This window comes from Salvia hispanica, chromosome 6 (assembly GCF_023119035.1).
Source record: "Salvia hispanica cultivar TCC Black 2014 chromosome 6, UniMelb_Shisp_WGS_1.0, whole genome shotgun sequence".
Classification (NCBI taxonomy): Eukaryota; Viridiplantae; Streptophyta; class Magnoliopsida; order Lamiales; family Lamiaceae; genus Salvia; species Salvia hispanica.
The window spans coordinates 34,009,491-34,033,844 of record NC_062970.1 but is presented as its reverse complement, the minus strand read 5'-3'; the positions used below and the strand labels follow the sequence as shown (position 1 = coordinate 34,033,844).

General features: G+C 35.6%; 4 protein-coding genes across 4 annotated transcripts; 2 read left to right on the top strand and 2 right to left on the bottom strand.

Moving 5' to 3' along the window:
- Window positions 1-1,892: 1,892 nt before the first annotated feature.
- On the bottom strand, window positions 1,893-4,578 carry LOC125197502 (GDSL esterase/lipase At5g03980-like). Its single transcript, XM_048096257.1, has 5 exons — window positions 4,297-4,578; window positions 4,015-4,227; window positions 2,804-2,952; window positions 2,443-2,716; window positions 1,893-2,350 (listed from the first exon to the last, which is right to left on the bottom strand). The coding sequence occupies exons 1-5, from the start codon at window positions 4,553-4,555 to the stop codon at window positions 2,142-2,144; spliced, it is 1,104 nt and encodes a 367-aa protein (XP_047952214.1). The 5' UTR covers window positions 4,556-4,578; the 3' UTR covers window positions 1,893-2,141.
- Window positions 4,579-12,542: 7,964 nt separating this feature from the next.
- Window positions 12,543-14,425, top strand: LOC125192949 (gibberellin 2-beta-dioxygenase 1-like). The gene is made up of 3 exons (XM_048090632.1): window positions 12,543-13,057; window positions 13,165-13,504; window positions 14,050-14,425. Exons 1-3 carry the CDS (start codon window positions 12,675-12,677, stop codon window positions 14,296-14,298), a joined length of 972 nt encoding a protein of 323 aa, XP_047946589.1. The 5' UTR covers window positions 12,543-12,674; the 3' UTR covers window positions 14,299-14,425.
- A 3,963-nt stretch (window positions 14,426-18,388) lies between these two features.
- LOC125196423 (splicing factor YJU2-like) lies at window positions 18,389-21,783 on the top strand. The gene is made up of 7 exons (XM_048094936.1): window positions 18,389-18,786; window positions 18,882-19,166; window positions 19,266-19,331; window positions 20,119-20,169; window positions 20,287-20,406; window positions 21,204-21,291; window positions 21,473-21,783. The coding sequence occupies exons 1-7, from the start codon at window positions 18,589-18,591 to the stop codon at window positions 21,676-21,678; spliced, it is 1,014 nt and encodes a 337-aa protein (XP_047950893.1). The 5' UTR covers window positions 18,389-18,588; the 3' UTR covers window positions 21,679-21,783.
- Window positions 21,784-21,978: 195 nt separating this feature from the next.
- LOC125196424 (interactor of constitutive active ROPs 1-like) lies at window positions 21,979-23,660 on the bottom strand. Its single transcript, XM_048094937.1, has 3 exons — window positions 23,560-23,660; window positions 22,957-22,997; window positions 21,979-22,880 (listed from the first exon to the last, which is right to left on the bottom strand). The coding sequence occupies exons 2-3, from the start codon at window positions 22,968-22,970 to the stop codon at window positions 22,118-22,120; spliced, it is 777 nt and encodes a 258-aa protein (XP_047950894.1). The 5' UTR covers window positions 22,971-22,997; window positions 23,560-23,660; the 3' UTR covers window positions 21,979-22,117.
- Window positions 23,661-24,354: the final 694 nt, after the last annotated feature.

The window sequence follows — 24,354 nt, the reverse complement described above, 5'->3', positions numbered from 1 at the left end:
ACCCCTCCTCCTTGCGTGTTACTATAAATATAAGGAGTACTACTCTAAATTAAAAAAAAAGTACTTAGATAGTATAGTACGTTGTACATAGTTATTCACTTTTGGGATCCATCCTTTGTCTAATTTCTACATTTCTATCCCAAATTTTTTATTTTGTTTGCATGAAACATGAAATATAATGGATCAAAAACTTCAAATGCAAATTTTGTAGTAATTGTAAAAAACGTATACCTCATTTCAAGCTTGAACAGAATTTTGAAGCTCCGATCCTCTACAGATAATTTTGGTGTCTTATGGTGTTTGAGTTGTGTGTTAGCTATATATATATATAGACATAAAATTGGATATGAAATTCATAACCAATTAACATTCACAAATACGTACTTTTAGTCATACGTTAGTTTATTTTTAATTCCCATCTCTCGATGTTATCTGTATGTAGTTTTAGGGTAATTGATTAGTATATACTATCAAGATTCTTTGTCCTATTTTGCAAATCCGATATGAATTTTTGTGTATTCAATGAATAATATTATAATTTTTTTTGCGACGTTGTGTCTCAAACGTTATGACTGGATGCAAGAATAGTTAAAAATTAGGTTGTCATCGAATGGAAGAAATTTCTTGGAAATTTTGCAAGGCCTCCTTTGTTGCTTGAGGTTTAATTAGGAGAGGGCTGATCATGCGTCTTTGGACCCTGCTATTTCCATTTTAAATTATAGTACTACGTCATTATCTTGGACGATTAAGAGATAAAAAAATAAATGTACAATTAATTGAAAGCCAAATGTAGTCAAACATCATACTCAGTAGTTTACTTTCTTTGGAACTCGATATGATTAAAGTAGGAGACGCGGTTCAGTGTCGAGAATTTTTGGTGCTGATCGTCGTATTAAGTTGTCGATTTTGGGGCTGTCTTCATCTCAATTTCTCTTTCATCATCGCCAATTTAGCGGCTATTTTATGATCAAACTATCTTAGTCCACGATAAATAGATAAGTTTTATTATGTTGAGTCATCCACCAAAATTAAACTAATTCTAAAAAAGAGAAATTTTAAACTAATACTAACCATATATATCATTCTAAATGTGAACTCCACAATCCAATAACATTATTTCCATCACATTTTTCTTCTCTCTTACTTTGCAGGTATCCCATGCTGTTAGAGGTGTCCACGGTTCAGGAACCGCCGGTTCCGGTTTTGGAATTGTTGAATCGTCACCCTCAAATTCAATAACCGCTTGAGCGATCTGTAACCCCCCTTCCAAAACTGTCAAACCGCCGTCTCTATGGGGAACTTCATTTGACGATCGGCCGTAACATCTGATGATTAAGCCCACTAATGCTACAATGCCAACAACGCCGCCAAACGTCACTGCAAACTTTCCTCTGACAAAACACAATTTCAACCAATTTTAAAGCTATAAAATTTCAAAAAACTCATAGATTTATATTTAAATCTGAATAAGTAGATTATCGTACCTCATCTCGAGCAAGCCTCACGCAACGTTTTAAACCGTTTCACGAAACTTGGAAAAAAAATGACGCAATTTAACGGAGATCTATAGAGACTGCAAATGCGAGGGTTCAATTTTGCTTATAGTGAACGGGTTGGTGATCAGGGTAATGTAAGAACGTAAGGTTATATCTAGAATAGTTATTAAGCTAAAAAGAATCTAATTCGCACGGCCCCCAGTTTCAAACAATCTCTGTTTTATAATATATAAAAGTAGAACTCATATTCGACTAACTTTTTCAACTCATTGTCCATTACCTTTCTTAAAATCCGTGTCGTATGAAAAATGGCATATTTTGTGGGACAGGAGGAATACAATTTGACATATGTTTGGGTAAAATTGCTGGACACGTGTCGCTCTCCTAGCCGTGCGATTTGAAATAGATGCAGTCTATATGTAGCATATAAGGATTGACCCATTACATTTGTCACTTTCTTACTAGATAGTCAAGAATCATGGTGTACGTGAGTAGGTCTGATAGATACTTGTAATGTTAAACAATACTTTACTACAATGAAGATGTATTCTATAGGTAAAAATGAACTTCAATCAGCTATAACAATAATAGGAGCAGAAAAATAGGCAGATTACTTTTGAAATATATAGCCTAGTGAGTAGGTTTTTAAAAGTGGCAATGAAGGCTGGTGAAGATTTGACGCAGCAGCCATCCAGCCATGATCTTGTATGATCGCTGAGTCAAATGCACCCCATCCCAACTTACATATCGCTCTGGATCCTGACACGCCCCAACTCCTTCGTTCCCACACATTCTTGGCATATCGTAATTGTATTTCCCTCCGATCCCACAACAAGCCCTTTCTGTATCGAACCCTACATGCATTCGCCAAAGAAGTTGGATCGGAGTAGTTTTATTTTTATGATTGTGTGGTATCACCAAAAAAGTCTAATGTATGTGTACATACCTTGAGATTTGGAGTGTTCCAATAGAAACTGATAGGCGTTGTAGTAATCAGCATAGATGATGGTTGCATTAGGGCTTTGTTGATGTAGATCATGGATGGCTTGTTGAAGTTGTTGATTGTGGTATTTAGCAAAATCATTCATCTGCTTTAGGCATTGGTTCTCATCGTATGCTGCCGATATGTTTGTCAAGAATTGGGTTTTGTAAACTGGAAGGCAACCGATAGGCATGTTCCCGGGAACCACCACCTTTGTAGCTCCGTAGCTCATAACTTTCTACACTCAATTTGTACTCCATAATTAACAAAGTACTAAACCCCACCCAACAATGATAGTAATACAATTATCTACAAATCAACTTACCTTAACACCAAGCATGATGGTATTTACAACTTGAGGTACCATGCTTCTCACCTCCTCTATTGGCTTCCCTTCAAAGAAGGCATAGTTGTAGTCGTTTCCACCAATCGTTCCAAACATAAAAAGCGCGTTTTCTATTTTCATGGTACAATCTAACAAATATGAAACACAAAGCAAGAATTATTTTTAATAAAAGGAAACCCAATGTTTTCTTTTTATCACTTTGCAGAATTAGTCTACTGAATATAAAGATTAGATATGGCAGCAAGAAACTGTTTTATTGCTAATTGTGGCCCCACTTCCTAAAAAAAACTGCCCTTCTCATATGTCACTATACATTACCTACATTTGATTAAATAAATTTATGGGATACTTCAAAAATAATTCTACAGAGTCATATTCCTTCTTTGGGTTGTTCCACTTTGACAAAGTCATTTTCTTTTTTTGTCAAAAAGTAACACATCTTCTCTCTCTTACTATGTTCTCTCTTTATCTCTTTACGTTTTTCTCTCTTCCTTTAACTCACTTAACACAATTATCGTAAATCTTGTGCCCAAAAGAAATGTCTCTACTACGGATGACAAATAACTTTGGACAAATTCTGGTATACTCCCTCCGTCCCAGATAATTCGACCCAGTATTCCATTTCGGGCCGTCCCACATAAGTTGTCCCACTTCACTTTTACCATTTTTGGTAGTGGACCCCATATTCTACTAACTCATTCCTACTCACATTTTATTATAAAACTAATACTTTAAAAGTAGGACCCACATCCCACCAATTTTTTCAACTCACTTTCCATTAGATTTCTTAAAACTCGTGTCGGGTCAAAGTGTCCCGAATTATCTGGGACGGAGGGAGTATTTCATAAACTTTGAATGTGGTCTTAAAAGTTGTAGTACTAAAATTTTGGAAGTGTACAATTTTTTAAACCTGGCATAAATAGAAAATGTTTGAGAAATTTTGATCTTATATGGCTAGTTGTGAAATCCGTGGCTTAGTCCGAACTATACATGCAACAATGTCGTTTCAACACCCTATTTCGAAATTTGACGTTGGATAATGTGTCTAGCTAGTCCGAACTATACATGCAATAAAATATGCCATATAGATCTATAAAAAAATTGACATGTCGTGCAAAAATGGCACCTCATTATAAGTTGTGATTTTTAAACTGATATTCGTAAATTTGTTGATATGGGGATATATTAACCTTTGTGATTATGACAAGTGGAGTTGAAATGAGCAACCAGCCAATCCAACTGCACAAAAAGAGAGCTATTTGTGACCGAAGAGGGGACATTCTCCGCTGCTAACTTGTACCACGGCAACGCCGTGGAACCCGCCACAGCGAAGTTTACTCCATGCATGAAATCAGCACCACTGTTTTTGTACGGTGGTAATAGAGGAATGCCTGCATCTAATGCTGTAATAACATTTTAATATGAAAGTGAAGAACAAAAATTATTAATTAATTAATTAATCATATATTTACCCATGAAATCGATCATAAGAAGGCCGTTGGAGCACCGGCCCGTTGGTTTCTTGAAAAATGATTCGCCATAAGGCGGCCTCGCGCAGAAGGTGGCCAGGCCGATTTCTCGTATCAAATTCCCGGTGTCGGAGATCGAATCTCCGATGTTGTATATTTGGTCGATCTTGCACGTCTTTAAAAGATGGGCATGTGAAAGAGAGAAAATTTGGAGAAGTAGAAAGGTAAAGACAAGTTTCTTGAGAGTCGAGGAAACTGCCATTGTTGAAATGCTGGTCAAATGATTGATATGAATGTAGAGGAACAACTACAAGTGATTATATTTATAGACTTCCTGAGTATTGAACAATTTCATACGTAATATTTAAGATTGATAAAGTTTTTTATATTTATTTTATGTTGTTCATACCTACCACAAAATAATGAAAAATTGGATAGGGAAAGGAGCCAAGAAAATAGCTTAATAAAAGTCACAGTGCTCTACTTATAGAATTATAGTTGCTGTGGCCTTGTTATTAGTTGTATCTTGTATGGGATTTGAGAGGTTCGTTACCGCTACATTTTTATTGATGCAAGTTGAAAACATTGGACAATATTATTTTAGTAATATTTCAACTTAATCATAATTTCTGGTATACTATATATTCTTCCGTGCACGTGTATGTAATTTTGAGTTTCAGAATTTATTTAATTAAGCTGGAATACAGACACGTGTTCCTTTCCAGAAATATGAGTTATAGATGTAAAATTTTGTTGATAGTTGGACCGATTTCAACCTTTTATATTTTACATTAACCGTGATACGTGTAGCTTAATCGATAGCTTGGAGTAAAGATTTTATACAAGCAATCATTTTATGTGCATGCTTTAGTTTTAGTGTCGAAGCTAAAATACTAATGTAGGTAGCACTTATGTTTAATTATGAGTAATTATTTGTCTCTGCCAAAAAGTTATGTCGTGTTGAAACACATTTTAGTTAATTGGTAAACACACGTCTTAGTTTAATATAAATTGAGGTGACTTTGGTAAATTTAAAAGGTTGTTGGCGCATATGTATACCAAATTTGGCGTTTTACAGTTTTCTCGTGAGCTAAGAACCTGGATAAATAATGCATGAACTCTAATGTTATATAGCAATTTTCCCATGTTTTATAAAATAAAACAAATTAAAATTGACACATCAAAATGAAAACTAAAGTGAGTGTAATGTTAATCTATCAAAACAATATTATTTCAAATGGAGTATTAAAATTTAGAATATATTTCCTCCATGTAATTAATAAATTATGAGGTTTATGAGGTAATTAAAGTAGAAAATTGTAGGCTTTTGACTTAATTGGCTCCTCATGTAATTCGATTTATGAATCCAACATCTGATTATAACTCTAGTATTACTAGGACGATCACAAATATCAACTCATGTCAGATCGTTGATTTCAAACCTGACAAAATTACGCATACGAATCATGATTATGGCGAACAAGAACAACTAATCAAACCTGACAAAATTACGCATACGAATCATGATTATGGCGAACAAGAACAACCCAGCTGTTGGAACGGAGAAATCAATTAATTAGAGAATAAGAAGGCAAGAGGTGAAGTTATGGCAAGAATAAATAAGGAAATCAATTAAAAATTATGGAAAATCAAATAAAAAGGATATTAGTATAATTAGAATATATTTTCCATGTATAGCTAGAATTAGAGTTCATAAAAGATTGTGTAACCATTGAGAGATTTCAACCCAAGTCATTCACAATATAGTCTTAAAGTTCTCCCCGTCTTTTACTTTCTGCAATAGTATTTTATTTTTCCGCATTGTACTTTTCAACATGGTATCAGAGCAGGTTCGATCACAAGGATCGATCACTGTCTCGATATATAAAAAAATAATACCGGCCGAGATATCTTCCCTAAAGTCCAATAGAATCTGCCATATCTTATTTTTTTTTTTTTTTTTTTTTCAGTTTTAGGACTATGTTTTTCTTTTAGGACTTGTTCAGATGCTTCTTTATGCTGATTTATTCAATTACAAACCGGAAGAATAACGTGAAGCTCGAAATTGCCATAGCCATGAATTAGCTACTCTAAGGACCGATCCGGATGCTGCAACCCGGTTAAGATATCGGGCCATGTCGCGCTCGACCACGTGCTCTCCGCCCTGCGCGAGACTAAGGAGGAGGGACTCCAGAATTCGGAGTTTGTTCAGTTTCTTGAACAACCGGACACCTCTGTCTTTAAAAAAGAACGAGCAGGGCTGGAGACAAGAGAAGGAGAAGCCAAGGCTGCCGCCAGGTTTGGCGGGGACTCGTCGAAGGCGGCCCACCATGATAGCCGCAAAAGGAGAAACCGAAGTGAAGGATTGTCCGGAGAAGTCTCATTGTCGGGAGCAGACGTTAAAGCCACGACAATCGAGAAGAGGTTGGCGATAGAGCAGACAAGATTGTTATATAGAACATTAACTTTCCAACACCCTCCCGTAACTTTCAAACACAAAAAAGAAGAAGAGAATTCGATGAATCGTCTGGCGAGGGGGAGACGACAGCCACAACCAAAAGATTCATCACGCCGACGGGAGAACGACTGAAGAATCCGTCAAGCATATCCCGACAGAAAAGAAGTGATGCGGCCGATGGCTGCACAACGTGAGGGGGAGAGAACAGACCACTGTTGAAGGTCACCGGGAAAGGAAGTCTGAGGTTGTTGATTGGAGAGAGAATGTCGATGAAGAGGCAGGTAACTGGAGTTGGAAAGAAGGTGAAACTAAAGAGGCCAGATCGGCCCTGTTGGAGAAGGCCAAGGAGAAAGGTGGCTGCATGCGCGAAACCTCTCCTCGATCAAGATAAGAAAATAGAGAAGGAGTTCACGTTTTGTCCGGCCGAGGGGGAGAGGAAGTATGTAACAACCCGGATTTCTAGGGTACAATAAATACGGCGACTGCTACCAAGTCGGACTTAAAAGCACTATGTTCGATTTCTAGGGTACAATAAATACGGGTACTGCTACCAAGTCGGACTTAAAAGCACTAAGAACATAGGCTAGGGTTTCATTTAAAGAGATTTGACCAAGGTATTAAACGAACTATCAAAGCAATAAGTCAACGGTTTACTCAAGAAAATCAATGAAGAATAGATACCATAAACTATGATCAAAAGTCAAGGGTTTGACATAAATTCAACAAAACACAATATGTCTCGATCTTCTAATTCAAAAGGAATAAGTTCAAAACAACCAAATGATAATAAGGGTGGGGGGCGAAAATTTTGTGGTCTAGGGTTAGGTTTTGCTTCTTATTTATAGGGTTCAAAAAAATCTTTAGGTAATTAAATAGAATATCTGGGAAGATTTGATTCTCCACAATTAAATAAAATAAATATTGTGAAGTAGAGAGGAAGAAAAAGTGGCGTGAATTAGGGTAGGAAAATAAGGAATTTTCAAAAATCTTGGCTATTTATTTAGCCAAGATTTTGTTTGGTATATTTTTCGGAGTAGAATAAAATATCACGGAGCAAAATAAAATAATAATTTTCCCACCAATAATTGGAAATAGGCGTGTACATTGATTCCTCCGTAAGGAATCAATTTTAAATATTAACTAAAATAAGATATGGCAAGATCTACTTGAGATATGGTAAGATTTGCTAGAATATTTTATATTTATGTATGAAAGGAATCAAATAAGGGATCAATTAAACAAATAAAATAATTCCTTCTACCCAAAATTAGGGGATTTTTGAAAATCACCCTAAGATAAACATGGGTGTCGATTTTCTCATGGAGGAATAGAGAATAATTGGGTTTTGGATTTAATTTGGATAAATATCCCAAGGAATAAATTAAATCCGGAAAAATAGGATTTCTCTCCAATAATATAAAGGGGTCGAAAATTTCAAATAAAAATGTGGTTATAGTATTTATGGAAATATCCTAATAATCTCGCTCACCCTTAAACAAATAATTCACCACATAATTTCACCTTTAACTCAAATATTCATAAGCCACGGCATATACTCAACGAGTTTGATTTTTCAACCCAAATCTCAATCCTAGACGCGACTTGGTCATAAGATCTCATGAAATAAATTCATTCATCATTTAATTCACGTCTCCTATTGTAATATCCCGGAATTTAGAACCCTAAATTTTGAACTCTAGAATTAATTATTGATGACATGGAATATGTGAATTAATTGATAAGTGAAATTATTGCATGAGTGTGAAGTTGAAAAGTCAAATTGGTTGACTAGTATGATGTGGCATATGTGATTAATTAATTTATGAGATGGATTAATTGTTTAAGGGTGAGTGAGATCATTAGAGAAAATTTTCAAAAATACTAGCCACTATTATTTTGTGATTTTCGAAAATCACATGTAGAAGGAAAGGAGTTATTTTATTTTATTTGACTTCTTATTTGATTTCTTTCCATACCTAGAATTTAAATATTCTACCAAATCTTTCCATAGCTCAAAAGATTATGCCATATCTTATTTTAATTAAACAAACCCATGCCTTATTTAAATAGGCATACTACACGCCTAATACCAATCTCAAGTTGGGAGATTTTTATTTTATTTGTTTGCTCCGTGATATTTTATTCTACTCCGGAAAAATACCAAAACAAAATCTTGGCTAATTAAATAGCCTAGAATTCGAAATTTCCATGCTTGATGCCCTAGTCTATTTTTGCTAATTCTTCTTCCCTACTTCACAATATTTATTTAATTGTGAAGAATAAGATCTTACCAAATATTCTATTTATTTACCTAAAGATCTTATTGGACTCTATAAATAAGGAGCCAAAACCTAACCCTAGCCCCCATGTATTTTCGTCCCTCCCCCTCTTTCACTCTCTCTCAATTTTCTCCTACTTTACTCCATTAATCCTTCATCCTTTGAGAAGAAATTGAAGTTTGATCCAAGAATTTTCGAAGAACCAAGTCTTTACTTACTTTCTACCGATCGTTTTTCTTAAAAAGGTAACCCTATGATTATCTTCTTCTTTCTACTCGATTCCTCTTCTTTCTAACCGATTGATCGGTATTCTTGAACCCTCATGCATCTTGTTTGAGAGATAGTGGGATAAAAAGGGATATAGAAAATATGTATGTGGTGTGTTGTGTGAGTGCGTGCGTGTGTGTGTTGTGTTGTGCGTGTGTGTTGTATACTCGTGTGCGATACATGCTGATGATAGATCTAGAGTTGAGATACTAAGGAAAATATATATATGATAAGCATGACTTGAATGATTTATGATGATTAAGATAAGTCGATGGGAAAGAGGGAAGTATTGAGACATCCCTGCATGTGTTTTCCTTATGTGCAGGTTGAACGATGACGAGCGGTGGCGGGTGTTGAGCAAGTTAATTTATTAAGATGGAAATTATGAACTTCAAGTGTAGTTGTGTCATCATACATAGCTGCTCTTTCTCTTGGTCGTCATCCGCTGAGTTTTGAAACTATTTAGTATTACTTATTTTGCACTCTTCTTTCGGTTTTGGAGCCTTAGACTTTTCTTGAGGATTTTATCTTGGAAGCTGTGTCATACTCTTGAGATTTTGATCGTTATTTATGATACCCCTTTCTTTTCTTCATTAAAGCTTCCAGGTTAAGTCATTGATTTATTACTCTGATATTTTCCTTTAAGTGATTTGGCCAAACTCTTTAAATGCAACCCTAACCTTTGTTGAATTTCTTAAGTACGTTTTGGTAGCAACCGCCGCATTTATTGTACCCTAGGAGGGCGGGCTGTTACACCTATGTCATCAATAAAAATTTTACGGCTCTAAAATTAGGGTTCGAAATTTTGGGATGTTACAAAGTATGCAACCGAACAACTCTCCAAATCTATGGTAGCTGTGAAAAGAGAAGAATTGATAAGGAACAACTCTCCAAATTTGTAGTGGTTATTAGGCTCAAGAAAGAAAAAGAAATGAATGGGCTCATAGTTTGAGCTGGAATGGACTGAGAATGGTCTTAAGAAGGCTCCTAGATACGGGCAAAAACTGTCTATATTAGCTCCTCGACATGAGTTAAAACTGTCTGATGGCTCCTAGATACGAGCAAAAACTGTCTAGATTAGCTCCTCAACATGAGTTAAAACTGTCTGATGACTCCTAGATACGAGCTAAAACTATCTTAGATAGCTCTTAAATATGAGTGAAAACTGTTTAGACAAGCTCCTTGGCACGAGTTAAAACTGCCAAAGAAAATTGAAGAGCTCCTTGACACTGAGTTAAAACTGTCAACCGAAAACGGTTCATTGTTTCCTGGAAAACCAAACACGCCTAAGGCCCAAAGCCCACCCCGTATAAATCTTCTTTAAAAAATAATCTTACTCAAACAGAAAAGACACGTTTTTTTTGACTTGTTTTACTAATTTTTATTTATGTTCTTATTCGCTTGCACTTAAATGTCGGGAATGCATGCATAAAACAATGATCTATTTAATTTAAATTGGACCTGTGATTTAATAAATTTTAATTGATGCTTTCTGCAAAGACATTCTAATAGCTGGTTAATAAAGCCTAATTAAATTTTCAATAAATTTTTAAATAGTAACTATATATTAACATTTAAGCATTACATGGACGTCGCTAAAAGTATAAAATTTAGGTTCGAAAATGAAATTTGCATCAGTTAAGAAGTACTATTAGCATATAAAATGTTGTTAGTATCTTAATTATACTACAATATAGTTCTATTCAAGTAAATATGATACTTATTTTATTTTAGTAAATAAACATCTATGAAAGTGAATGACTAAGATGGTGGGGGATGAGAAAGTGGACCTCTCTCTAACACAAGGGTTATGGTGTCAATGTCAATCATGTTCACTAGCATATATATATTCTTTAATCCATGGTCAATTATCATTAATTATTCTACACATATTGCTACGTCGATGGTACATGAACCTAACAATACATATCATTTGAATTGATGGGCTCGTAATTATAATGTAACATTCCTTGTTCGAGATAAAAAAAAAAATAATTAAAAGAAAATATTAGGCTATAAGATTTGGACAATCACATACATTATGCCGACCCATTAAAGATCCCAAAATGTGAATATTTTAATTTATGTTATCCCACTTTGAAAGATGTACCTACTAAAAAGAACACACTTTGAAGTTTGATAGTACATCCGGCCAAATTGAATTTTATTGTAAATTAGAAATTTTAATTAGTTGAAATGATCAATAATTAAATCTAATTAGAACAAAAACATAGTAATAAGCATCTAGAATTAATTAGATACTCTCCTAGTATCGGTATCAAACATTAAAGAGTTAAACAATGTGTAAACAACAACTACTACTCACATTTTATTGCAAAGAAATAAAGAATAAAAAAAATGTTGATATTATTTCACTTTGTTATTAATACCATAATTAATGCTCATCCGACGTCGTCCTAAATGTAGGTATATGAACACGTCATGCCCATGCTGGAGAGAGACATGAAGCTTCTGTACTGTTGGAGAGACATTCATCTCTGTAACAGAACCATTAATGATTTAGTTTTCAACCAAAGAAATAATTATTAAAATAATATAGTTTTTCATAATTTTATAGTTGTAACGATAAATTAATTCCTGTATTATGATCCTCACTTTTTAATAGTCATCCAATAGTACATGAGTGATATCACGTATTCAAACAATTAACCAAACACACACACACACACACACACACACACTAATATTAGACTGAAGATGGTGGAACTCCAACTTCTTCCTGTGATAAACCTTTTCTCTAATTCTAAACCGAGACGCCATCATCAAATAAATCAAATTTACATAATTCGAATATCAGTGTCGGTCCTGAGAAAGAGAATGCCTAAGGCGAAACAAAAAAATTAGCAAAGACTACTCAAACAGAAAAAAAAAATCTATAAATCAGTAAAAAAAAAAACATTACCCTTTCTCTGAATACATGGTGATAGGACATTTCGGTAAAAGTGATGAAATTAATCTCCAAATCCAGTCAATTTGTAATCCGAAGTAGGCCTTATATTTTTACAATCCATTTAGCCAATCAAAATCCTCAAGAATGGTACATTTAGGAGATTAGAAAATGTAGTGAATTGGTGGACATCCTTACCTAGTACACGTCCAATCAACCTGGGATAAATCTTGAATCATTATTGCTTTCCCAACCCCACGCTGGGGTAATAGAGTAATTAATTAAATTCAAAATCTAGGCTATGTAAATAAGTATTTTGCAGAAAGTGTGTAGAAGAAGGTCGAAATCCGTCCCCTCCTTAAATAGCGAGGCAGCTCTCAAGCCCATATGTTGTTTATATATATATTCCAGCTCATCCCACAACCACCAACACTATTAGTAATCTACATATCCAATATTAATTAAACCAATGGTGTTTCTCTCCAAACCGGCAATGGAACAGTTCTCATTGCAATTCTCCTCCCCCTTTCCGCTCATCGACCTCTCCAAACCCGACGCCCAATCGCAGCTCGTCAAGGCCTGCGAGGAGGTCGGCTTCTTCAAGGTGACCAACCACGGCGTCCCTTTCCAATTCATGTCCGAATTGGAATCCGAAGCCATCAAATTCTTCTCCCTCCCCTTATCCGAAAAACTCAAGGCCGGCCCCCCCGACCCCTTCGGCTACGGCAACAAAAACATCGGCTGCAACGGTGATTTAGGCTGGGTCGAATACCTCCTCCTCACCACCGACGCCGATTCAATCTACCACAAATTCGCCTCCATTTTCGGCGAGCCTGCCGCCGACAGATTCCAGTTAGCTAACTCCACTTTATTTTCCTTTGCGCAGTTTGGCAGGAAAGATAAATAAACAAAACATAATAGACTAAATTACTACTAATAAGAATAAGATGTGTGTGCAGTTGTGTTTTGAAGGACTACTTAACGGCGGTGAAGAGGATGGCGTGCCGGATTCTGGAGATGGTGGCGGAGGGGCTGGAGATTGAGCCGCGGGATGCGCTGAGCAAGCTGCTGATGGATGAGCAGAGCGACTCTGTTTTCCGGGTGAACCATTACCCCGGGAGGGCAGAGGGCGAGGGAGGGAATGTGATCGGATTCGGGGAGCATACGGATCCGCAGATAATATCGGTGCTGAGATCGAACAACACAACGGGGCTGGAAATATGGTTGAAGGAAAAGGAATGGATTTCCATCCCGCCAGATCAATATTCCTTCTTCATTAATGTGGGTGACTCCTTGCAGGTACAACCACTTTCGCGCCGTCTATTCCTCTTCCTGTTTTTCAATTTATTAATATTTCATGTTTACTTACTTTTTCACGTGCCTTAGTACCTGTAATATTGCATGTTTTCGCTAAATCTACAACTAATCACTAATACCTGTGACACATTTTTGTTCTAACTTTTAACCAAATTATATTTTACAAGTTTGTCTTACCAAAGTTATAAAACAGATATTTTTCTCATCTTGTAAAATTCCGTAATACTAGAGTTAGTATTTTCTGTGTCATGTTGCCGAGATGTGAAACTTTACTAGATTTGCTAAGACAATGCTCCCATGAATTCTTCCTACTTCCACGCACGAATTTTTTTTATTTATCTTTTCTTATAATTATATTCACTATTCCCATTATTTAAATCGTTTGGGATTCCTCAATCAATACAAGTCACTTTCAACTTATTGACCCATATTCAAAATTGAATATGCTCTGACAGAATTGATTTACCTGTTTGTTAGTACCACTTTTTTTTTTTTTTAAATAAATTTTCAATTCCATATGAAAACAGGTAATGACTAACGGGAGGTTTAAGAGCGTACGACACCGGGTAGTTGCGAACAGCCTGAGATCGAGGATTTCAATGATTTATTTTGGAGGACCACCATTGAGTGAAAAGATAGCTCCATTGCCTTCATTAATGGAAGGAGAAGACAGCTTGTACAATGAGTTTACATGGTTTGAATACAAAAAATCTGTTTACAATTCAAGGCTGGCTGATAATAGGTTGGGCCTTTTTGAGAAAATTGCAGCCTCATAATGTTCCCCTTTCCTACTTTTCATTCACTAAAACATTTTTAGTCTACTTCATTTCATTTTTCAAATAAATACCAATCAAATTTTAGTGAAGATCGAATCTCCTATGCCATCTCTTCACTCCAAAATTTTGTGTATTTCAATCTTATTTGTACTACTTTCTAGGTCAATTTATTGACAAACTAATAAAACTGACTAAATGACTAAGTTACAATGTCATATCATGCTGGTCCATCAACACTTAATCTAGATTGTCATTAAATTGCAATATTAAGCTATATTCTTTCTTGTATTCACCTCAACTGCAAAACCACATCTCCATTTGGAAATCTAGACATTCTAGGTTTATTAGTGGTAATGACGTTTGAATTATTGAAATTAAATAGATAGTATCTTTCAAATGATAACCCCGTCTCCGATGTTCCATACCACTAGTAATTCATAGATATTGTAATTCACAAATTACATCTTACTGGGCAAGGGTCCACAATTGACATGTACTTTAAGTCCTATCAAATAAAACAATATACACATTATATTTTTCTCTTATATCAACATTCTCTAAGTGGAAACTCCACATTAATTGAATTGACCAAGACGCACCGCAATAAAAAATAAATAAAAATAATAATGATATATAATCAAGATCAATATCATGACTCGTGACCATGACGTTTCTCAACATGTGTTAATTAACGCTATTTCATAATTGATAATGTTTAGAAGTTAATGGCGTGGTCCTCTACCATGCCCCATCACGATCAATTTCGTGTCATTAAATTGTGTAGACAGAATCACATAATTATGATCAAGATTTTCTCAATTAGGCACATTTAATGTTAAGCAGTTACGCGTTGATACGTTTTTGTGTGTTGGGTGGTAAGCTAGGTAGCACATAACTTCAACTCTGTCTCCACACAAAAACTGTCTAAACTTAATTATTGCATATGATGAGACTATATAACTCGCGGGATTACAAAACTTTATATCCAAGACATCAACTTATACATGTCTAATTTACGAACCTATGTATGTATCTAACTGCTTTTACCATAAAAACAATAAAACAGAGTGCTCCTCCGTTCCACAAAGTTTGTCCGTCCCACAAAGTTTGTCCTACTTGGATACTTCCTAAAAATAGACATTAAATACACTCTTCAATCTCCTTAATGTGACAAATTTTGTGGAACGGAGGGAGTATTCGATTTGTCAAACTCTTAATCCAAATGATCTATTCTCATTCTTGAGTAACACATCTTTAGAATTATTTAGTGTATTAAAATAGAGAAAATAAATTTAATTGAATGTTTTAATGATAAGAGTGCAAATAAATTACTCTAAATATAGAAAGATGACATTATATATGTGTGATAAAATAAAAATGGAATGTGAATATCTTAAATAAGACAAAATGTGATTTTGTTAATTAGATTAATGATATTTGTAATTAAGTTCGTTTCAAGTACTAAACATGCACTTATTGATTAATAAAAGTACTCCGTAGGAGTATTTATTTTTTTGGGTGAGATGTAATGTCTCCGTCATAATATGGTTTAGTTAGAAATTTGAATTATTTTCTTTTTTTTGTTGAATATGAAATTTGTTGTATTTATTCATAGATCTACCATCTGTCTATATTAGATTAAATATTACAAATAATTAGATTTGATTTAACAAATTCCAAAAGATAAATTTAATCTATTTCTTAATTAATTCAACTTATCAACTTGTAATTATAGAAATCATTTCACTATTATAATTATTTAAGGCCGAAAGTTTCGAAATATAAACATTTTGTTGGGAATGTGGCCAAATGAATCGAGATGTGAACGGAGGCTGCACAAACCTGAAGGTTCAGCTCACAAGACATCTAACAATAGTGAGATTGAGGAATTAGTTATGTTTGACTAATTGATTGAACGACTGAGAATTAATGGAGTGCATCTTGCAATCTAGGCCGTTAATCTGATCACTTAAATGTGAGAGTTGAGTAATGGCGGATATCCCAGCGGACGTCAGACCGGCGTGCAGGACATTCGCGCAGGACGTCCACCATGGGTCGGGAGAGGCGGACGCAAACGTCCTCGGCGGATATGAGGTATTCGCGGCCTTCCGGCGACGTCCGTCGTGACGTCCACCATTGCGGTGCCATGACGGACGTCCCGATTTTTGATTTTTTTTAACTATGTATTTTTTTTAAAAAAATAATTATGTATGTTTTTTACTATTTAAATAAAATCGATGCATTTTTCCCGTGTTCGTGTCAAAATTTTAATTCCATAAATTGCATATTTGTGAATTTTTATTATTGTGGATGTCCATCGGGATGTCCGCTATTGTGCAGTGAGATGTCCTTATGACTTGGCAGCGCTTCCTTATGACGTGGCAGAAGGTGCTTATTGGTGTCCGCTGGGACATCCGTCCCCATTGCGGATGCTCTAAGAGATTTGGGGAAAAACCGAAAAAGAGAAAGTAATTCTAACTCTTACTTTTTTCTCTCTCTTTAGTATTTTATTATCTCTATTTTTTCCCCCTCTTCTACTTTATAAGTATCTTTTTACTACTCTCTATTTAATCGGAGCGGATCACCTACTCCAAAACACTGATCCATATCCTACTTCACACTCACAACAAAATAAAATAATCTTATAAATACGAGCACTTTTAATAAGTGATGGTGGGTCCATTTTATTTTGTTGTGAGTGTGGAGTAGGAAATGAATCGGTGTTTTGGAGTAGGTGATCCGCTCCGCTATTTATACTTCATCCGCCCGCTATTAGGAGTCTCGGTTTACTATTTTAATTCGTCTACCATTAAAGGTGTATTTGAATTGGTAGGTAGATAGGCACATTTAACGTGCATTTAATGGTCCAATCTAGTGTTTGATATATACCTGCCCAAGGTTCATGACCCGGCGGTTTCGGTTCGGAACTGCCGGTTCCGGTTTTGTGAAATATGGAACCGGAACTGAACTGTGAGGCTATTTCACGGTTTGGATTTTGGTTTCGAACCGCCGGTTTTTGAACGGTTCGTAGCGGTTTAGGTTTGGTTTCACGGTTTCGCGGTTTGAAATTATAAAATAAATTGAACCAAGAAAATGGATATTTTTTTTTTTTTTTTTACCAAGAAAATGGATAGTTTAAATTGAAGTAATACGAGTAAGGTGAAAATGATATCAAATTTAGAATTTCAATATACAAATTACAATGTGATAAAATTTACAAACAAATTACAATACAATGTGATAAAATTTACAAGCAAATTACAATGTGATATAATTTACAAATCAATTACAATGTGATGTAGTAATTTACAAGTATCGTACTCGTCTAAACGTAAATAAAAAATAAAACATGAAATGAGGAAAAAGGGAAATCAAATCAATATTAATTCATAAATATTTGAGAATTTTGTGTGAATTTATTAAAATGCTAATCCTAAAATTTTTTAGATGTGAATTTTAAGATTTTAACTTAATTAGTTACAAAATTCAAAATTATTTGAGAATAATTTTATCACATGTAACTATGTAAGGACTAATCAAATAGTAGTATATCATTATGTCGACATGAAATAAAGTGAACACTTAAACTGGAAGCGTGTAACCGCCGGTTAATCGGCGGCTAGGAATCGTTCGAAATCGGCGGTTCGGTCGCGGTTTCGGTTCGAAAAATTTGGAACCTGAACCGAATCACGGTTCTAAAATTCACGTTTTCGGTTCGAGATATTTCTCACGATTTCGGTTTGGAATCGTAACCGGCGGTCACGATATTTTATATCGTTTTTGGTACGTATAAATCACATTTTTGGTACCTGATGCAATTTTTCTTCCCAAAATGCCCTCTAAACAAATACATTTTCCCATTTATGTCCTAAAGAATATTTTGGACATACATAAAATTATTACCAATAGTGATATTATAATATCTTCTCTAATTCTCCTCACTCTTTATACTATTATTATTAATTAATATTAATATTTTAGGATCGTTCGATACTTCAATTTACACGAGAATAATTAGAGATTAAAGTATTTGGTTTATGAGAGTGAATCACATAATTTAATTTTAAATTACATGGTACTCTTTCTAACCAGAATACTTTTACAATTCAACACAGAAACATTTAATTTCTCAGCGCGTATTTGTTTCGGGGATCAACATTGATCGTTAAATCGTCGTTCCGGTGGTGACTCCCGAGTTTAATAGAGTCATAATTGGGGGAAGAGTCTATCTAGGGTTGCAGCGGCGACGGACTCAACCGTTTCCGGTGAACCGACTAACGAGCAGGAAAGATGGGAGAACGGAAGGTTCTCAACAAGTACTACCCCCCGGACTTCGATCCGGCCAAGATTCCTCGGCGCCGCCAGCCGAAGAATCAGCAGATGAAGGTGCGTATGATGCTTCCGATGAGCATCCGTTGCGGCACCTGCGGGAATTACATTTACAAGGGTACCAAATTCAATTCCCGCAAAGAAGACGTCGTCGGAGATGTACGGCCACCTTCTAATTTCGCCTCCTTTGATTGTTTTCTGTATTTTAAATTATTAATTCTCATCTTCATTTGGCATATGTTGTTTATCTGCAGACCTACCTGGGGATCCAAATATTTAGGTTTTATTTCAAGTGCACTAAGTGCTCGGCTGAAATAACCTTCAAGACAGATCCTCAGAACTCGGATTACATTGTTGAATCCGGAGCGTCGAGGAATTTCGAGCCTTGGCGCGCCGAGGATGAAGAAACGGAGGAAGAAAAGAAGAAGAGGAATGCTGAAGAGATGGGAGATGCCATGAAGTCTTTGGAGAATCGAACATTAGACTCAAAGAGAGAGATGGATATCCTTGCTGCTCTGGATGAAATGAAATCGATGAAGGTAATGGTTTGAATTCAGTCCCCGAACCAGCAAAGAATAGTAGTTTATGTATGAATTTGCTGATGCTAACTTGATATTCCTCTTTCCCCTTGTATTCAGTCGCGGCATGCAACTGTGAGTGTAGATGCAATGCTGGAAGCTCTGCAGCGCTCCAATGAGAAAAAGGTATTATCATAATGCTGTTTTTTTCAATAACCGAAATGTTCTCAAACTTGCCAACTTAGATAGTAGTTTATAACAGTTGAACTGCGAGAGCAGTAAGAAATGCATGTGAAACCTTATGTGGCTTTATGAAGTAGATGTGCATAGAGTTGATATTCTTCCTTTTTATGCTTAGACTGATTAATTTGGCATTGTGGCTTGTCTCTGGATACTACATATCAAGGCTAATCGGTCCATGAGCCTAATTATCTGGTTGCTAAACAATTTCAAATTTCATCTAGGTTATTGTGTGATTTCTAGAAGAAACTCATTCAATATACAATTTAAGTGTACTCTATAAAACATTAGAATAGCATAGTTTGTGTCTTTGTGATGAGTAAAGGCAGAGAACAAAGGAAATAGTAGGAATAATATGGAAACGGAATATAATGAACTGAACTTAAAATTATTTTCCAAGACACTTTGCTTTTCTACGGAGGAGCTATTTATGATAACCACTTATAGTCTCCTTCTTCTACTTTGAATAAAACTCCTAATTAAATTAGGTTTCCTAAATGAAACAGTAACTCTAATGAGAACAACTAAGCTCTGTGACACAATAAAAGATAATATACTAGATGATCTGCAGGGTAGGGACGACCTATATTAGTTTGGGTTTCTTTTGTCGAATTGTCGATCAAATGTATGACAGTCTTATACACAATTTTACACAGTCTTATACACAATTTTACACACTGACTTTTTGTCATAGTTCTTGGGTCTCTACTGAACCGTGCTTTATATTTGTTAGGAAAGGAAGCTGTTAGAAGAAGAAGAAGCTTACATAAAAGCAGTGTTTCAGGTAACGATAAAATCATAAAATACACCGCTTGTTCATCAATGCGTACATCAAGCATTTCTTCCATTTTTAGCTTTATTTTTCATCTGAAATTCTCATTATGTGCCTTCTCTAACTCAGGGTCAAAAAAAGGCTCCTATTGTTCGAAGGATCGATGACGAAGATATAGATGATGATGACGACGAAGATTTGGAGTTTTTCCCTCTTGACGATGTGGGATCTTCATCTCATCCATCGAAGGTGTCCTTATTTTCCTACACCATCTTCCGAGTATGCTTTCAACAGGAATGAGGATACGTTTCAGTAGCAGATGTCTTCAATGGTAGTATGCAGTGACAGATGTTAGTACTGGAGTCATAATATTCATCATTGTGCTATTAAAAATTTATAACTTTTAGCTACCTGTGCTATTGAATTTGCCACAGAAGCAACACTAACTGAATTGGTTGATGTCCATGGTTGTTCCCTACCTTCTAAATGTGCTTACACGTTGATGGGGGTTTCACTTTGACTTATAAATAGATTAGTAAAATTTATATTTCCGACCCTGCTCGCGTTCCTAACAAAATTGATTTTGTTTTAACTTTTAGTTAATGCAATGAATAACTATATGTAGGAAGCAGGAAGTTAGGAACTGACCTGAGACTGACACTAATTGAAACTTCTGAGTACCCAATTCTCAAGCTTAGTTTCCATTGATGTTTGTACTAGGTTATAGGTTCACCTTAATAAAGTAGCGTGCTCAGTTAGTTGGGTGCAGAGTGTTTGCTCCTCGTGATATTTGAGGCCCACTAATTATCTAAGGGACATTACAGGAGGAAGGATCTTCTACCACTTCAGTAGCATCTATCTTTATCTGTTATCTGTACTTGACAGAAATTGAATTTGAAACCATATTGTAAATATGCAGCATCAGAGCCTTTAGTGCTCATCTATGAATGTCTCTTATCTAATTTTGTAGAAACTTAGTTGACTCTGTGCTTACAGAGGTCCACTTTTTATGTGGTTTTACTTAGAAATCTTGTGTTTTGGTGCAGAGGACAAAGGTGTCTGATGAAAATCCTTCCATGCCAACAGATATTTTGACAGAGAACAACGGTGGCAGCGAGGGTGCCAACATTCAAGGTTTGCTGCATAAACTGTTTTTAGCTTGATGTAATAGTATATATTATCCTTGAGATCTTTGTGTTTCAACAAACTGCTATTAACTTGCATTTTGGCTATTGTCAACATAAGTGGATGTGCTTCCGCTTTATGAAGATAGTTGATGACACATTACTTACCATTGCATGTATGTTGTTGGTAGGTAAAGCTGGTGTTGATGGGGCTTCTGCTAGTAGTAAACCTGTTTCGAAGACGCCTTCAATCAAATTCTCAATCATCAAGAAATCCGTGCCACAATCCTCAACCATAGGCGTGGAGAAAGGACAGCAAGATGCCAAACCCTCCGCTGCTACCAGCAACGTATTACAATCCTTATTTCAACAGTATGGAAGCGATGAAGACGAGTAATCAAAGTATATATAATGATAAAACATGTAATACTGATGTCCCTTGTTCACATTCAAAGCATTAAGGTTTTGTTGCTATCAAAGCATTTTTGCCTGTTTGATGTCAGATTGAAATACTTGATAAATCTAGGGGAGGAGATCCCCTGCTGTGCCTCAATTCATACATGAAGAACAATAATTTAATGACTGAAAACAAAACTAGTGCTGCTGCATTTTTCATCTGGATTTCAATATGGTATTGGTTAGTTATGCATCTCGTTGTTGTGGAACATATTGTGATTGTATCTATCTCCACAATTCATATTTTGATTGGCATCCTTGATAAATGAATACCATTGAGTTGCCTGCAAACACAAATCAAATATAGTCTACTAGTAGTACATTCCAAACTGAAAAGAAATGCAAATGGAAAACAAGCATTATTTGGAAACCTAAACAGTCTATTTGTTTCCTTTCTTTCTCCACAGGTCTCCAAACATTTTAATACCAGAACCTCTCCTCTTGCCACCGTCGTCGGAATCCTCTGGTGAGCTTCCATAAACATGCTTGTCCACTTCCCCAGCCAACACTGCCGCAGCTGCATCCGCCGCCTTTCTCCACTGCTCCGTTTGAACACGAAGCCTCTTCATCTCCATCTCCAACTCCACCTTCCCTCTCTCACTAGCTTCCACTTTCTCCTTCATGGTTGCTACATTTGCTCTACTCTTCTCCACTTCTTCATTGGCCTGCTTCAGCTTCAAACTCAGCTCCTCAATTTCCATCTTCATCTTTGCATTTTCCTCACCAACAACCTCAGCTTCTCTACTCTTCTCCTTGAGCGGCGACTCCACAGCTGCTTTCTCCATCGGCACTTCAAACACATCATCATAGAACTCCTCATTACTCTCTTTCTTGTCTTCCATTTCCACAACCTTCTTTGGCTTCCTTGATTTCTTGTTAAGAAGCTCCTGAGCTGCTGTCTTGGCTGCCTCGGCAGAGGCCAATTGATCCTTGAGGCATTTGAGCTCGCCCTGAGCCTGCCCAAGCTGAGTCTCGAGATCGGCAATGCGGCTGCCTAGCTTCCTCTGATTCAGCGGCTCCGATAGCCTCGGGCTCCGCACGGTGGTCCTCGACCGCGGATGGACTGGATCCGAGTCCGAACTCGAGGACGTCCGGAGGCTGTGCGGAGCCCGAGGAGACGGCCGTTGAGGCATCTCACTCGCTCTGTTTTGCAAGAAAACACACAATCAAAATCATTTTGCATACACATACATGTTTGAATTAACATTCTTGAAAATACCTTGATCTTGGCATCTCTCCGGTTGCAGTGTGAATTTGATGCTACAAGAATTGAATGAGAAAATCAGAGACTAAAACACTGATGTGCACTTTCTACGTTTAAATTATTGATGTACTATATAATGTGGTACTGTATTTATTTTCCTCAAAAAAAAAAAAAAAGAGACAATGTGAATTTGATGTTTATTTATTTTCCTAAAAAAGGAAAATACTTTTTGAACCCGTGAGAGAATATGATCAAGGCCATTGTCTTTCTTGAAAAGAGATAAAGTAGTTTTTGGTTGCAGTACTAGCTAGTCACTGCAGGCATGCACACATCAATTTTATGAATAAAGATGCAGACCATTTTGGCTTTATAGCCCCACTCACTTCTGTTGAAATATGCACTCATTAAATCCAAAATTGATTCTGCATAGTAAAATATTAAAACAACTTTAGCAAAGTGCGACATCTTCTCCAAAAGAAGTAAAAAAACTCACCAAAAGACTAAACTTTTTACAGGTTCATCAAAAGGTATTTATGACATAAATTAGATGAAATACTTATTCAATAAACAAACAAGTCCAAATACGAATGGTAAAGAAGAAATGGGAAATCATATCACCTTAATTGTGTTCTTCTTTCATTACGCAGAAACTGGAGTTTGCACTTTGTAGCAGATGTGGAAGAAGGAAATGTTGAAGAGAAAAAGAATAGGAGATGGGAAAATGGAGGTAAGTATTGAAAGTGTGCAAATGCATTTATGAATACAAGTATATATATTGACAACTCGTGTTGGAAACTTGCATGGACAGTAAAACTGCATGCAATGTACAGAAACCAATAGGATTATTTTTAAAATGTTGATGGAGGAGAGAGAAAATGGAATTTTACGCATCCTTTTCAAAATTTGAATTAAAGGTGGTTAAATTGAAACGTGGGCAGCATTGCGAATTTTAGTTTTTCTTTTGGTAAATTGAAGAAAAAATCAATTTGATCAAATTTTGGCTAATAACTTTTGGCATTTTTTTAACTATCCAATTTATTTGTATTTCGATGAAATTGCGTATGGCATGATAGTCGAAATCAATAATTTTTTTGTACTATACTATTATTTAAAAAATTTACTATTGATATTGGCATGAAGAATATAGAATACTCCTTAAGATTAAGTAGTTGACTATTTTTTCTTTATAAAAAAGGAAGGATTGACTAGAATTTGAACGAATTTAATGATTCATTTTGTAATTTTATCTTTTTTTCTTAATTTTTTAAATTATCGATTCCTTTTATCATAAATAGTAATAGGGTCTCACCTTTCACTAACTAATTTCACTCACATTTCATTTAAAACTAATATATACAAGTGAGACTCCTATTCCATTAGAGCATCCCCATCCGTGCTCTTATTTAAGAGCAC